This window comes from Oryzias latipes, chromosome 2 (assembly GCF_053564925.1).
Source record: "Oryzias latipes strain Hd-rR chromosome 2, Olatipes_Hd-rR_3.1".
Lineage (NCBI taxonomy): Eukaryota > Metazoa > Chordata > Actinopteri > Beloniformes > Adrianichthyidae > Oryzias > Oryzias latipes.
In genome coordinates, this window is record NC_136238.1 from 35,862,910 (window position 1) to 35,879,570 (window position 16,661).

General features: G+C 36.9%; 1 protein-coding gene and 1 long non-coding RNA gene across 5 annotated transcripts; both read right to left on the minus strand.

The window, feature by feature from the left end:
* Window positions 1-5,453: 5,453 nt before the first annotated feature.
* Window positions 5,454-8,208, minus strand: LOC144988524 (uncharacterized). Its single transcript, XR_013652455.1, has 2 exons — window positions 7,765-8,208; window positions 5,454-5,579 (listed from the first exon to the last, which is right to left on the minus strand). It is a non-coding gene; the product is annotated as an uncharacterized LOC144988524 (long non-coding RNA).
* Window positions 8,209-11,003: 2,795 nt separating this feature from the next.
* LOC144987985 (uncharacterized) lies at window positions 11,004-15,575 on the minus strand. 4 transcript variants are annotated; one of them, XR_013651678.1, is made up of 10 exons: window positions 15,343-15,575; window positions 14,715-14,820; window positions 14,502-14,573; window positions 12,515-12,691; window positions 12,352-12,439; window positions 12,042-12,236; window positions 11,825-11,969; window positions 11,660-11,742; window positions 11,460-11,534; window positions 11,004-11,390 (listed from the first exon to the last, which is right to left on the minus strand). XR_013651678.1 is itself a non-coding variant. In XM_078937941.1 (10 exons), exons 1-5 carry the CDS (start codon window positions 14,840-14,842, stop codon window positions 12,153-12,155), a joined length of 549 nt encoding a protein of 182 aa, XP_078794067.1. In that variant the 5' UTR covers window positions 14,843-15,131; the 3' UTR covers window positions 11,006-11,175; window positions 11,273-11,390; window positions 11,460-11,534; window positions 11,660-11,742; window positions 11,825-11,969; window positions 12,042-12,152. The 4 variants fall into 4 exon arrangements, 2 of the variants coding, with proteins under 2 accessions (XP_078794063.1, XP_078794067.1); XM_078937941.1 differs by lacking the exon at window positions 15,343-15,575 and having other exon boundaries at window positions 11,006-11,175; window positions 11,273-11,390; window positions 14,715-15,131; XM_078937937.1 differs by lacking the exon at window positions 15,343-15,575 and having other exon boundaries at window positions 11,005-11,390; window positions 14,715-15,131.
* Window positions 15,576-16,661: the final 1,086 nt, after the last annotated feature.

Genomic DNA, 16,661 nt, shown 5'->3' on the forward strand with positions numbered 1-16,661 from the left:
ACTTGAATCCAATTGAAAGTCTTTGGAAAGAACCGAAGATCCGGGTTCAGAGAAGAGACCCCCGGAATCTTGAAGATTTGAAGGCAGTTTGTGTGGATGAATGGGCCAAAATCACACCTGAGCAATGTATTCCACTGGTTTCTCCATCCAGGAGGCGTTTTGAGGCTGTAATCACCAACAAAGGTTTTTGCACTAAGTATTAAATAAATTTCAGTAAGCGTGTTCAATACTTATTCCCTGTGCCATTTCACTTTATTACACATAACTTCATTTATGGACATAAATGTTTGGATTTCTTTCTATGTGTGCATTACTTGGGTTGATGCCGACATCTGGTGAAAATTTCATGTCAATAGCTCGATTAGAAATGTGTTTTTTGAGAGAAATGTTGACGTGTTCAAGACTTATTTTCCCCGCTGTAGGTCACGTGCTAACGTTCTGATTCTGTTGGAAAAGCCTTTTGTTTTGATTTTTTTCAGAATTTTAGCCCAAAAAGACCAATGACAAATGAAACTCCACTAAAGTTGCTTTCTAATGAGGAAATGAAATGTTATTTTTATTGAATTATCAAATGGAGACTCAGCTTCAGGTGATAAAAAAGGTTGGTGCTATTTCCAGTTTTAGAAAGAACATGCCTTCTGCACAGTTTGCAGTGAACGTTACTCATTTTTGTCTGTTTTTAAGCCCGTTTGGACTCTGGCGCTCCACGCGCTGGATGAATAGTGTATGAAGGTATTAATGTTCCAAAATGGACGCACTTGTACATTTGATGTGATAACTTGTAAAATCAAATGTGAGAACTTGATCACCAAAAATCTACATCTGTGTTTAAAGATTTTCTGATGTAAAAACTAATGAACACACGTAAAAAAAAAGTCAAACAATTTCTACAAGTATATACATATATGTTACAAAAAGTGAAATCATAAATTACAAATTAACATTTTCATGTGTTCATTTAGAGTTACAACCTCAAATCTACGATTACAACTGCTCGAATCTGCTGCCGCGTGTGCTCAATGTGCTGCTGCGTATGCGCGAATCTGCTGCCGTGAATCACAGCTCGCTTCAACTGCGTTCGACTTTTGACACATTCTTTGCGAGACATTTATTTATTTTATTTTATTTATTTATTTATTTATTTATTTTGACGACTTTTTTAATTAGAACTTTAGATTTTTATAAGTTTTTTTTTTTTTTTTTTACAACTTTATTGCACATTATGCCATTTTACAAGAAAGTACTTTTAGGTATGCAATAAAAAAATAAAAAAAACAACACAACAGCATATATCAAATACACATCTGTAACATACAGAAGAACAAGAATAGAAATAGAAATAAGCCAGGGGGTTAAACTCTATGAAAAAATACTGAATCTATCACATACAAACAATGTTCTGATTGCTTTTTGCTTCTCTGAATTTAGAATACTGTTGATATATTGACTTAAATCAGAAAGGAATACAGTGAAACAGGGTTTTCTACCTGAAAATTTACATTTATGGACATGGAATTTGGCCAAAATTAGTAAAAGATTTAAAAGAAAAGCAGAGTCCTTTTGCATATTTTTTGATATTACACCCAACAAGACATCTTTCCAGAATAAGACGAAACAAGAATCAATTTTATCATTAATAAAATCACACAACTTCTGCCAAAACACCTTCACTTTGGGACAATACCAAAAAAGATGAATAACTGTTTCAGGGGAATTACAACCAAAACTACAAAATGTCTCAATATTTAACTTAAATCTATTTTGAATAAACTTTTTAGATGGATACATTCTATGGATAATCTTAAAAGAAACTTCTTTAACCTTATTAGTGATTAAAAATGTATTGGGTATTTGCCAAACCTCCTTCCATGCAATGTCTGCAACAAACATGTTCCAATAAGACATGCTAGGAGGTAGTGAAACAACATTCGTTTGAAATAATGTTCTTATTACTTTGTTGTTTTTCCTGGGATAACCGGTCAGACACATTTTCTCCACAGGAGTATTTATGGGAGAGAGTAGAAAAGGTTCCTCAACATGAACTCTGTGTTGGAACTTAAACAGCATGCAGACACCAGAGGGAATCGCTCCAAACACTCTAGCATATTCTAAAGGGGGAACAGGGAAGTTACATTTAGATAGAAATTCCTCATAAGTTAAAAGTAAGCCCTGGTTGTTAAATAATTGAAACACAAAAATAATCTTATTTAGAAACCAATGTCAAGTTCACAACAATAGTTAGAAATGACTTTATGGTCTTCTGAAATAGTTCCATCTATATTAATTCTGTGAATGCTGCTACCTTTAGAATGGTGTCTCTCCAGATTAAAGAAGTCATGAGAATTTTGTTCACCGTTTTCAAGCCATCTTGATCGAGATCTCACAAACGCTCCTTTGGCTTTTTGAAGATATAAATGATCCAGTTCAGTTTGAAGGATAGAGAGTTGGAGTTTATCTTCATCTGATAGTGTGTCAGCATTATTTTGACACAAGTGAGTGATTCCTGAAATGACATTAGCTTCATGTGCTCTTCTACTTTTAGCTTTATCACTACTTACTTTTCTGAGATATTTACTTATTTCAAATTTAAAAAGCTCCCAGTGTAAACCATATTTCTTGTCTATGTTAGCTTTAGACCAAAAATGTGCTATTTCTCTTTTGATTTGTTTTTTAACATTGTTATCCAATAAAATAGAGCTATTAAGTTTCCAATAAGCTGAATGAGTGGCATAAGACTTAGAGATGGTAAACTTTATCTTAATAACTATGGCTTTGTGGTCTGTAAGGGGGGTGGGGCAAATGTTTACATCAATCTGATCTATAGCAACATTTTTTGAAACCAACCAAAAGTCAATTCTGGACTGATTTGTACCAGCTTTGTTACTCCATGTAAAGCATTTTACATCAGGGTTTTTCTTTCTCCATATATCATGGAGGTCAAATTTCTCCATAAATTTCTTTAGCTTGGTGTTGCTTCCATCCAGCGCACGAGGAGGACACCTATCTGCATTATTATCTGGGACATTATTGAAGTCACCCCCCAACAATATGATGGGATAACCATTTTAACACTAGGTTTTCTATATAGAAAAGAAGTTGATCATTTTCTTTGACAGTGTTGTATCCATAAATATTGGCTGAAATAACAATATTATCATCACATTGTAGTATTTGGCAAATATAATGACCTGATGGATCACTTTCAGTAAGTAAAATATCCCCACTAAACCTATTTTTTAGAGTTGTTACCCCGGCTGATCGCTCTGTACCGTGTGAAAACCATAAGGAATTACCCCATTGACACTTCCAGAATTTGACATCATCAGATATTGAATGAGACTCTTGTAAAAAACAGAGATCTGAATGAAACTGCTTAGCAAAAAGAAATAAAGCTTTGCGTTTAACATTGTTGCGTAGCCCCCTGGCATTAAAAGAAACAAAAGATAGAGTAAACAGATTAACTCAAACAACACACAGAAAAAAGATTTTGTTTGATAAAAACTATAAAGCTATTTAACAAATAGTGCAATATCGAGAACAGCACCAAAATAAATTTTAGCAGCTTTAGGAGAAAAAAAAATGTTAAACTCCTTTTTTCCCCCTTTCCTCCCCTTCTTCCTCCTTCCTTTGTGACCCCCCCCCCCCCCCCCCACCTAAAAACAAAACAAGAGGGAATCATCTCAATTAAAAAATTGAAACCCCTCACATGGTTGGAGAAAAATAAAAAAAATAAAAAACAAAAACAGAAAAATCTCTCTTCTTTATTCATTTTTCTTTCCTTTCTTTATTCATGGGTGAACTTCTGATCCATTACAACCCAGTCTCATCCTAAAATGTGTAGTAGCTACATTTGTCCACATGGAAATGCGTGAGAGTTTTACAAAAACGCCCCCTAAACTGTGAGGCGGATACGTTTCATTTTTCTATTCATTTTCTACGAGCCTTCTCAGGATCACGTGACTGGAGGTTTGGCCTGCCGTGAGCAAAAAACATGGCGGATGCACGTTAATTTTTCGGTGGAATATCTCATAAAACAAGATATTTTGAGGACTAATTTTTATTTTGACAACATTTCTAGTGAGAAATATACCATTTTCTTTTAAAATATGCTTTCATTTTGGACATACAGTTTGTAGTTTGCTTGTTTCGTTCAACTTTTTCTCCCAAAAGCTCTGTTACGTTGGAGAAACACGTTAACTTTCATTCATATCTGCAGACGTGCGCGTGGGTCAAGTGACGTGACGTGAGTTTCTCTTTTTTCATATAAAGGTCTCGTGAAAAGGTACGTTGCTATTTATTAATTATTTTTATTTACATTTACGGACCCGTGTATAGGTTTCATGCTGTGTTGTTGCGACTTTGAAGGACATTTAAACAAACCGGAAGAATGTTGTTCAGGAACGGACTGGAGAGTTTTCTGAATTTACTTAGCGATTTTTTTTATTCAATAATCTTTTACATGTTAAAGTATTCACACTACAAGTCTAAATGCTGTGTACAATGTCTGATCTTTCCCATCATATCTGTGGGCTGACGCGGGGTCATGTGACGCGAGTTTCTTTTTTTTTCCTGTGGAAAAATCTCGTAAAATAAGATCGTCTGAGGTTTAATATTTAGGTTTAATAACATTTCTAGGGACCGATGTACTCTGTCGTAACGTCCATGCAAGCGTATTTTTTCAACATCAACTAGTTGAGTTTAGAAATACACTGTGTAAATAATAAAAAAGACGTTTGGCTCTAAACTGGTTTTGTGATTGGTTTCACGTTTATCGGGAAGGTTAAGTTCTAAAAATAAGCCCAGCGACAAACAGGTGTTTATTTTTTTACAGAAATTAATGTTTCCATTACTAATGCAAACTTTTTGTTTTGCAGGTATCATGTCGCATGACAGATTGCAGTTGTTTTTTATACAAACTTTATTGACTGTAACAATTCCCAACAGCAACAAGAAAGAAACAAACCAGAGGATTATTATGAAATTTTTCACAAAAACATTGAAACTGACGCACAGATTGAATGTTTTAAATGCTTTCTTATTGTCAGAGTTTCTTATTGTGTTCATGTTTTGTTTGAACTCATTGATAAAGATAGAAAAATGGGGGGGTATAATTTCTAACTTTGTATTTATGAATGTGCCATATGAATAAAAATAATAAAAGGTTAATGATGTAGAATTGTTCTTTTTTATGGGATGGACAGTGGGTGAGGCACGACAGATTGCAGTAAAACTAAACAGTAAAACAGTCAAACTGCTACCACAATAGTGTTGAACTTCTGTTGAGAATAATTCATTCATTAATCTGTCTATATATTAGAATATCAGCATCTGGATCATTTACGTCTATTTTAACATAAAAGGGGCTAAAAAGAACTAACATCAACAAACAACAACTACTAATAAATATTATAGGAAATAAAGAAACTAAGTATAAAAAAGTAAAACAAAATAAATGTACATAGTATATTATTTATTATTGTAAATAAAAAAATAAACACGTCTGACTAAGAGTGGGGGTTGAGGTCGGGGTTTTTTTTGTCTCTTTTTTGGAATCCAGCGTAGAGGCCATGACCCCCCCCCTGCAAGAAAAGTAGAGAAGGTTCAATCAAACAGTGATAGACAATGGGCTACAGTTTGTTTGTTGTTAAAAAACAGGACGACTGTTTTTAATTTGATTAGTGTCAATTATCCTTTGTAGGAAATATTAGTATTATTTAAATATTTATGAATAATTACAATATTACATTGATTTTTAACGCATAGCACAAAAGCATCAAATAATCAATATCTAACAACTTGTAGAACATGAATAATAAAACTTGGACATGCATCCATCATCTACCCCTTTTGTCCTTTTATTGACAAAGAAAATTAGAAAATATTTATATAATTTTAAATAAACAAAAAAACAAATTAGGCTGATTATTATTTGGACTTATTTATTTGCGACCAAGCAAAAAAACTGATGGAAATTCATGTTGAAGAGGCACGTTGCTGGATTGTCTGCACGTATTTTAACCATAACCCCGCCTTCTTTACTTGCAAATAGGCACTTCAAAATAAATAAATTAATTCTTTAATAATATATACAACATAAAACATGACGAGCACTCCATTAACTCCATCTGGGTTTCATAAATAAAATAAAAACTTTTACCACTCAAAACAATCATCAGAACTCTAACACAGTAAATATGCCAAACAAATTAATAAAAAAGCATTTATATACATTAGAGTTCTACTTTAAAATAGTAATAATGTAAAATAAAAACTGCTCCTTTTTTCTTTAAATGTCCTCATTGCATATTAATCTTTTCCTCCAATCACACGGCTGCATTCTGAAAGATGAAAAGTGTAAACTTGTTTAAGAGATGTTTAAGAGGACTACTGTAAACTAAGATAAATGTGTTAGTTAAAATAAAGTAATAATGCATAGTTATTTTATAATAAAAGACTAAAAAAGGCAAATTAATAATACAAAATCCAAATCTTTACAAATTCTGCAAGTATTTTGTCGTATTACTTTTTACTGGTGGAAATGCAAAGAAAAGCGACAAATTAGAAGAACTGGTTTGAACATGAATTATTGCACAAAGACGGAAAGGTGGGCGTGTCTCCAGGAAAGAGATGCTCATGACAACCAACATGATTTTTGATACGGAGGCTGATGCTTCAAGGAGAAAAGAAACGTCAACAGCCAGTGCTGATCAGAACACAATCCAATGTTCTCATCATTTGAATAAATCCTGAAATGTTCATCTGCTGGTGTTTGTCTGCATTTTTTGATGAAACTTTGCTGCAAAATAAACCCATTAACCATCACTGTTCTGTCTGTGATGGAATAAACGCCAGGGCTACTATTGTAAAATATACGGTAGTCAACATTTTCTTGGAAAGGAATCCTTTTTTATTTAAATAATATTTTATAGAATCTTTTAATAGTGTGTAAAATGTTTTTAACTACAAAGCATTTTCATTGCATGTTATATGTTTTATATCAACTGTAATGCCCATTAAAAAGAAAAGCACAAGTAAACTTGAACTGAATTATTTTTTTCTTATTAAAGATTTGAGGAAAAGTGTAAAAATAACCACCAGATGAATAATTCTGTAGTTTCATATTTCTTTGGAGAAACATTTGTTGAGGATTAAAAAACGCAGGAATATCTAAAAAACATATCATTTTTGCTAACTGTGCAGAAAATTAAGATTGTACCACGATAGTAAAATGTCAGAAGTTGGCACACTGGTGGACGGCTGTGGGGCTGAAGTGGTGGGAGGATGGATGTCTGAAACGGTTGATGGTTGGACGGCTGAAGAACTGGAGGGCTGCTGGTTTTTCCAACCTTAATGGATGAAAATGATGAAATGATTAGTGTGGTTGTTTTGGTGAGACATGAGCAGATCTGCTGACGGTTCACAAATGAAAGTTTCTAATCAAACTAGAGTTCAAGCAGATTGAAGATGTCGTGTCATCAAGCTTCCATGAATAATGAGTTAAAACAACAGACTGAGGTGAATGTAAAATTATTATTACCAGTATACCTGATACAAGGCCTTCATCCAGGCAAAGCACGTTTGTGCTGATCAGGGAACTTAGGGCAACTTAGGGGGCACAACATGTGTGTGGTAAGAGGCGGGACTTTTTGGCAGGTTTGGCAGCAATTTTTGTATCGTCATCGTCAAAATTTAAATTATCATATAACACTGTGAACAGATCAACAATTGGTTAATGACTCTGAGTCACAGATGGTAAATACATACCAATACAGACACTTCATCACGTGTGAGGCTTTCTCTTTTGGCCTGAAATCTTTGTAGCCCGCCTTACATTTGGATGTTTTGGCGGCCACAGCGATCACAGTTGATGCAAGACGTTGTCGAGCCTCGTGGCAGAGTCAGCTGAAAATAGGAAAAGCAGAATTTTTATGTCTCCAGTTCCCCATTCTGATAAGATTTGGGGAAAATATTGCCATATCAATGAATGGTTGTTAGTTTTACAATTAAATTAAGGTAGCAATTGAAGTCTAACAGTTTTGTAAGAATGTGCAGGTTATTATTTCTGAATTTTAAAAAGAAAAGTTATAAAAAAAGGTCATGAAGACTTGGTTTTGAGCTGAAGATGTCTTTCCTCTTATCCAAAATGATTTCTAGAATAAAACTGGTAAAAAAGCAGTTTGACTGGATCAGAGAAAAGGTTTGAGCGAGTGTGACATCACCCATTTACTTCCAGATCCATCATAACAAATTCAATTCTGTCGTCGTTTCTCTGTGATAACGACGTCACCACGTTGGAGCCAGTTGACAGTGATTGATCTGAGTCAACGTTTCTATGGCAACTACTGTCGCCAATCAGGAGTAAGCTTGTTGAAAGTCCACACTGCTTCCACTGAAAGTGAGCTTGGTGGAATTTGTCAAACAAACATTCAAGGTGGCACATGCTATTACTGAGGCATCTGTTGGTCAGTCTATAATTTGAATAACTTGTGATAAAGAAACAGTTTTGTAAAACAAATAACTGGAATTAGCAAAAACATGTTTAAAAGGGTATCACAACAAGAATGGTTAATCTGACCCATAGAATGACTAACTAACAGCTGTTGTTTCTCTTTAGAAGTCTATAGGATTTTGGCTCCTTGTACTTCCTGTTTGGAACGTGAGGGGGAGGAGTCAGTCAGTCCAGGTCTCTGAGACAGAGACTGTTTTAAAATATTTACAAAACCAAGTCCAGATGATCGTTGTTACAACGTTTTTTGTGTAAATTTGGAGAAAACCCCTAAATAGGTCAATCATAACACTTTAATATATCAGTAAATTACTGTTGCTTTTTTTGCCGGGAAACCGGCGGTGGCGCGAGCGCTGCCATAATCATTAGCTAATGTAACCCGATTCTCACAAACCTCCCTTCCTCTGCTCCACCACAATAACTATACAGTCGAAACAAATAATTAATACATGTTTCTATGATCATAGTAACCTGCAGTCGTGTTACGTTCAGTCTCTCGATGGAGGCCGTATTTTTCAGCACCGCTCTTCCGTCACAGTGATAACAGCTGCATTCATTTGTCAGATGAAAATACTTTTAGATGATCATAAAGTATTTTCATTAATGCCTCGTGTGTTCACATTTCTTACCTTTGAGACTTCTTTAGCTCGCGCAGAGATGCAGAAAGCGCGACAACCAGATTACCTTTATTAACGCTCAACACCCACCGACCGGCGCGCGGATACGTGGGGGTGGGGTGGCTTTATGTGCACGGCGCGCACGCATGCGTATTTGCACTAAAATTTTCACATGGCCTCTTTGGCATATAAACCTAACATTTCTATCATTTGTGTCTAAATTACGAGCATTAAATAACACAACTTGATTTGTGTGTGTCATAAAATATTCCATGTTGGGTCTAAATCAGATAAGCATTGTTCATCACATCAAATATTTACATATTTACTGTATTATACTGTTTTCATATATTTGTTACTTTTATCATTTAAATTGTCCTAAGATTTATGAAAAAATGAAAATCACACACTGAAAAATAGGGTTTGCTTTATCAGTTTATTCTGCATAATGGAATGTTTGGCTCAAAACTGAGCTCTTTGGCATCAACTCAACCATTGGTTTGGAGGAAGAGAATTGCTACCTATGACCCCAAGAACAGCTTCCCCACTGTCAAACATGGAGGTGGAAGCATTATGCTTTGTGGCTATTTTTCTGCACAGAGCTACGTCACCACGTTGATGGAGCCATTAATGGAAAATCTTGAGTGAGAACTTCCTTCCCTCCTTAAGTCAGGACCCTTCAAATCAGTCATGAATGGGTCTTCCAACAGGTTAGTGACCTAGAACCTACAGCCAAGGCAACCAAGGAATGGCTGAAGAACAATCATATCAAGGTCATGGAGAGGCCCAGCCCATGTCAATCCTATGGAGAGATCTCACAGTCGCCAAGCAACAGCCACCAAATATTCATGATGTAGAAGGGTCAAAAGAAGGGCAAATACATTTATATAAATTCTTTCAACTTGATTTCTTTCTAGGTTTGCAATTCTGCACAACAAACAAAGGACAAAAACTTTTTTTCCTCCAAATAAAGGCAAAAACCTTGAAACTTCATGCAAGTTCTTGGCAACTGCCATTTCCCAAATCCTGCTCATACTGGACCCACCATGCACATCTCCATGTCTTGGATATAAGTAATTAACTTGCCAATAACAAAGACTTATGAAAGGTCACTGAGGTGAACTTTGTAGACAAGTGCGGAAACTGTATAGTGTAAGGCTGATCGGCAAATAAAAGACCATGAAAGTCATCTTGGACTTTAGTAGGCACAGAGGAGGGTTCACAGCTTCCCTTTCCTGGGCATCCCCATCTCAGCTGATCTAACTTGGTTTCCTAACATCCAGGACGTTATCAACAAGGCACATCAGCACGTCTGAAGCTGCTGGCAACCTACCAACTGCATCATGGTCTGGCTCTCAGATCAAACTGAAGAAGAGCAGCAGAAGCTTCAGTGCTGAAGATACTGGAGCAGATCATCGGCTACCCCCTTCCCTACCTGTCATCCTGTCTGAGTAAAGGGACGTGTCAAGGACAGCACCCTTCCTGCAGCTAACATACTGATAAATACACGTATCACTCCACACTTCTAATATTCTTAATTTCTCATGTCATTTACCCCTAATTTAAGATAACTCATTTTCATTTTGTTACATTTTACTTCAGTCTTGCTACAATTAAAATGTAGTCTGTATCCTGACAAAGGATTTGGAGATGCATAGCACATTTATTATATGAGTTTAATGGGACAGTGTTTCATTCTAAGGTGTTGGACATACAAATCAAAGGCCAAACGTTTGAGATAAAATGAGAAGTGTTTTCAGCACAGGTGTGAGCACTGAAATGTTTAGCCAGTGTTGTAGGAACTTGAACGGAGGTAAAAAATAATGTAATTGTTGAAATTTAGGTTGAAAAAACCTTCATTGGTGCGGTGCAGAAAAAAAATCTCTCATTTCAATTAAAAGTCATTTATTTATTGGTACAAAGTTGAAATGAGGTTTTCCTTCATATAAGCCTTTTTTTAGGGGTGGAGCTGGGGCTTGAACTGCAGAAAGTCTCCTCCTCAGCAGACAATGAGTCCCTCACGTCCTCTCTCCATCAATGCCTCTCTGCTGCCTAAAAATGAAATGAAGAAGAAAACACATAAATGCCACAAGCCCTGGACATCCATGCAGATCACAAAGAGAAACCTCCTGGCTTTGCGGGGCAGAACCTTCCAAAAGCTGGGAGGAGAGCTCTTCAACCACACTTCAAGGACCCGCAGTGCTACCGCAGTCTGGTCAGCAGCATGACATCATAGAGCCTTTAGTTCTTTACCATGGCACCATAACCTGCAATCCATCACATCATGCTTGATCAGTTATGCAACAACTTTAGAAAGTGTAACAAAAGATTTTTACCATATGCTGATTCTTGTTTTCCTGATGCTCAGACAAAGCCCTTCAGTGTTTTTCTCTGGGTCATTTTGATTGGTCCTTGTGGGAAGAGATTAATGTATTAATAATACTGAAGAAATCATGAAATATTCCACATCAACAGCATGAGAGTAACATGAAGGAAACAAGCCAACATTTATCTACAACATTACCAGAGTCTTTACCTGGAGGTATCATTCTGGTAACGTCTGCTCCAGCTTTTCTGACTTCCGCTTGTTCCAGCCACCGGCCTGAACGGCGAGGATGTCTGTGCAGAATGAAAGAATCAAAATGTAGTAAACTGAGAAAACAAATTACACAAAAAGGATGCATCTTCAATGAGTATTTACCATCTTTTGACACATATGTACTCGGAACATGTGTCTGCTGAAGAGAGGAAGCTGTTCAGTCGGTTCAGTCCCTTTCCCTGATGTTGTCCCTTCTTGATTTCATCCTCGGATCCTCATCATTTCAACCAAAATGTATGTTTGCAAACTTTTGAAACATAAGGGATTAGAAAAAAACTCCAACAGGAATAATGAGAAATAAGCCATTGATAATTATTACCTCACACATCCAAGAGTGAACTTGAAAAGGACACATGTTCAACAGGTCCTGCATCTCAGGACACAGAACCACAACCTTCTCCAAATGCAATCAGAACTTGTAGACTACATACTACATTACTTTGCCAGAAGACTTGGTGGAGGACTCTGGTGCTGCCACAAACTTTCCTGCTCCACATCTCCCATCTCCAGGATTCTATCAAAACAAATGAATGTCGTATATTAACATGATGATATGACACAAAATACAATAAAACATATATGCAGGCGTGTTCTTTTTTTTAAGGAAGAAGACATGAAAATAACTTTACATGTTCTATTGCCCCATGAATGCAGTTCACAAAGGAGGTCTCCACAGTGTTTTTGGTCAGAAATGCATCTTCAAAATAACCACTGAGCCTAAAAGAACAGAAAAGTTTACATAAGAAAAACATTTATACCATCAAAAACGTAGGTGAAAAAAATTTTACACACCCCAGTTGGCTCTCAAAACAGTACATTTTGCAAGTACCATCCACTGCTACGGCAAACATGGAGGGAGAGCATGCAGGACACTGAAACAGATGAACCTGACAGCCTCTCCATCTCAGAGTTAGCAGAAGATCAGTCCAGGAACTATTTGTGCATGTTGTCTCCACATAACTGACCAGTCTAAGAGAGGAAAGGGAAAAAAACACGAGGTTCTTTTATGTATATACATACACACACACAAGAATCAGGAATCAGACATTCTAACAGAATTTTTAGCTATTATAAAATCGTTCCCAGTGTTTTTTTTTAATTACGATCATTTTGTTTTTAAAGACATTTTTCTGCAGCACAGCAGCTCATAAGAATTTCACCTCAGAGCTGTGGTGCAGACATTAGCCTCAGCTAATTTCCCATAAACCGTTTGTTGATTCTCTCTCCCGCTAGCTTATAGCACCTCACAAGCCCTAGCCGACATTAGCATAGCAAAAAAAAAAATCAATGAGCAACATTGGAGCTATCTATGTGTAAACTTTTGAGCCAGATACCAGCTCAGACAAGGGAACTCAGGACATTAATGGATCTACTGGTTTTTGTCTGCAGTGGATGCATCAGAATTGGAGCGGAGTAGAGACTTTGGCTCATTCATGGCAGTTGGAGCGTCACAACTAAGAGCTTTTTGAGACAATGAATTTCATTTTCTCCTGATCCATCGAGATTTGAATAAATACTCAGAAACAGTTTCAATCTTATATTATTGTGTATATGTTTATATTTTTGTTAATGTTCTCAATAATGAGAAAAATGTTTGATCTTAAAAACATGACTTCCATTGGAACGGCTCTTTAACTTTGTTGACAACGCTAGGATAAATAAATGTGGTCAGCCAAATCAGCCATAATTGTTTAGACCAGGGGTCTGCAGCCTGAGGCTCCACAGCCACAAGTGGCTCCTTGACCCCTCCTCTGTGGTTCTCCGACAAAAAACAAAAATGTTTTTAATTCAAACAAATATCCTATTTTTCAGACGACACAGCGCATCACGCAAAACAAAACAGTCAGATAAGTCAAACTTTACTCAACTTGGTGATCTACTCAACAGTTGAAGCAAAGTATTACTGTGCCAGGCTCCTGACTACAGTACCCATAATGCTTCAATAATCTATCAAGCGGTGATGCACAATATTTTAAGAAATTCCAGCATTTATGACAAATTTTTTTAAACCTGACAACGTACCACAAAAAATCAATTTGAGGTCAATACGCACAATTTAGAGGGCCTATACCATGCTAGCCATTTAGAATAAACTATTTCCTCGATCTCTGAGGCTCCGCCTTTCTCTTCTTGTGGGTGTCGCCTATTTCATGACATCAACCTAGAGTCGGCGTCGGCAGCGTTTCTGCGTTTCTTCCATCCAAACTTTTGCAAAGATGGATGTGAATATTGTGCAATGAAAGCATTTTGCTGATCACCGCTAGCTCCATTGAGAAAGTGGGCGTGTCTGTTAGCCTGGAGGCGGTTTAGCTGCACAGGCTCTTCCTAGAAGAGGCTGCTCCTCACTTATGATGACGTCACAATGTGAGGACCCTCTTATTGTGATTTGGGAGTGGCTGGTGCTCAGAGGGTTTCAGAGGAATGCTGAGAGATGCGTGAATGGATCAAAATACTGCTGTGGATTAGTTTTTGTGAGGAATTAACATTATAACACACTTTAAAATTTTAAAAAGTTGATATTGCCTTTAAAGAAATACTGGCTGAGATGTACTAACAACATAAAATCTACAATGTGTAAAAAAAAAGACTTTGTAAACCCCAGTAGTTATCAAGTTTCCAAAATAACATAAATGCAAATGAGTGTTTGATTTTCTAAAGGCTGAAGAGACACCTTGTGGGTCCTACTGAGTTCTGGACAGTGAGACATTTGAAAGGCTCTTAGCTGTTTAAAGGGCTGCAGACCCCCGTTTCTGGCTAAATGACCCAAAAGGAAACTTACCTCTGCGGAGACCACGTGACGTTTCCGCCCCCGTCCTCTATACAGAAGAGGCCTTCACCGTGATCCTGCGGCCTTTTAAATTTAAGATGGAAAAACGCCTCGTCATTCAACGTTTATCCTAAACAGCCAACACGTTTTTACTAATAACCCATCTCTGGTTTCCCAAATCTAAACATTACATTTCTACAGAGAAAAGTTCAAATCATCGCCCACCTTCCAGCTGTCCAAGAGTTCTTCAGCCGCGCGCCTTCCTGCGGGTTCATCCGGGGGTTTCCGGTGGATTGGGGTGGGGGTGCCCGTATGACGCTGCGTTCACTGGCTTTTCGAAATGCGCACTTCATGTCAATTGGGGCAAATTGAAGGCTTAAAAGCCTGTTTACTTTAGATAATATATCCTATTTAATATATCCTATTTAAAACTTTATTGAGAATTACTACAGGAAACAGTGATGAAACCTTTTTTAACAGATAAATTAGAGCACTTCATTGTAATACTATAATATATGAGATACGTCAAAAAAATTGACAGTTAAAGAAAAAAGAATATAATAGATCCTAATATTTTATAAACTCCATCAAAATAATTGTTTCATCTCATTTATCATAATATTTATAGTTTTTTTTCTTTATCACACACCATTAGACTCGTAGTGTAAATAAATTAAAATGCAGAAAAATCAATTTAAAGAATTCTTTGGTCCGTCCCTGAACTCAACATTTTTCCGGTTTGTTGTCACATGTCAATCAAAGCCTGATCGCCGCAACAGCAACACGGAACGAGAAAACCTATACACGGGTCCCTAGATATGTAAATAAAAGAAATTAATAAATCGCAACGTACCTTTTTACGAGATTTTCCACAGGAAAAAAAAGAGAAAGGCACGTCACGTGACCCACGTCAGCCCGCATATATGAATGGAAAAGATCAGACGCTTTCAGATCCTTTGAGGAAAAGTTGAACGTAACAAACAAACAACTTCATGTCTGCAATATTACGAAAATAAAGGGGATATATACTGCTAGAAATGTTTTCAAAAATAAATCAGTCAATATTCACTCATATTTTACAATTTTCTGCGGAAAAAAAGAGAAACATATTAGTCACGTGACCCACGCGCACGTCTGCAGATATGAATGAAAGTTAACGTTATTCTCCAACGTAACACAGAGCCTTTGGGATAAAAAGTTGAACGAAAGAAGCAAACTACAAACTGTATGTCCCAAATGAAAGCATATTTTAAAAGAAAATGGTATATTTCTCACTAGAAATGTTGTCAAAATAAAAATTAGTCCTCAAAATATCTTGTTTTATGGGATATTCCACCGAAAAATTAACGTGCATCCGCCATGTTTTTTGCTCACGGCAGGCCAAACCTCCAGTCACGTGATCCTGAGAAGGCTCGTAGAAAATGAATAGAAAAATGAAACGTATCCGCCTCACAGTTTAGGGGGCGTTTTTGTAAAACTCTCACGCATTTCCCTGTGGACAAATGTAGCTACTACACATTTTAGGATGAGACTGGGTTGTTCTAGATGGGGGTGGGCAGAACAGATGAGAGCTCCTCCCTCCTGATTCAGAGGGGAACAGTGGGCAGCAGCTGAAAGGAGGGAGTGGAAATGGGAAAAGTTCTCTGCAGGTTTCTCCTTTCCAAGAACAGAGGGGCACGACTCCATGAACAGCAGAAGCTAAAGAGTTGGAAAACATGCCCAAAGCTGCAGCACCACCTGCAGAAAGATGCTTCCTCTTCAGGCTCCGCCCCTCCACATCAAGAAAGATCAGAGTTTCTGCTGAGCTGCTATTGGAGCTTTTAGGGGGTCAGATCTTTAGGAACATTTGCTGTCAATGAAACCAGGACGTAAAGTGTTTTGAAAGATCAGATTGATGACGTCATCAGTTGTGGAAACACTGGAAAATGGAAATCTAGCAGAAGAGTAAATGTCATGAACTTCCTGCAGGACAAACTGTTCTAGACTGTTGGAGACAGGAACAGCTTTGGTCTGGGAGTTGTCCGTATTCTCAGATGAAATCTTCTCCTCCAATATCTGCTGCTTCCATCACCTGAGAGACTTTTTCTTCCATCCAACATCAGCACCTCTGAAAGAACCGCCTACATGTGTGAGCTGGAGGCGGAGCTTAAATGGGATTTAAAAACTAAGGAC

Bases quoted from the DNA above. Each gene is read 5' to 3' on its own strand.
- LOC144987985 (XM_078937937.1), bottom strand. From the start codon at position 14,842: ATGAAGTGCGCATTTCGAAAAGCCAGTGAACGCAGCGTCATACGGGCA. The intron at 12,692-14,501 runs GTAAGTTTCCTT...TTCCTCTCTTAG, and splicing joins GTCACGTGGTCTCCGCAGAG to ACTGGTCAGTTATGTGGAGA. The intron at 12,237-12,351 runs GTAAAGTTATTT...TTGTTTTGATAG, and splicing joins TTCATGGGGCAATAGAACAT to AATCCTGGAGATGGGAGATG.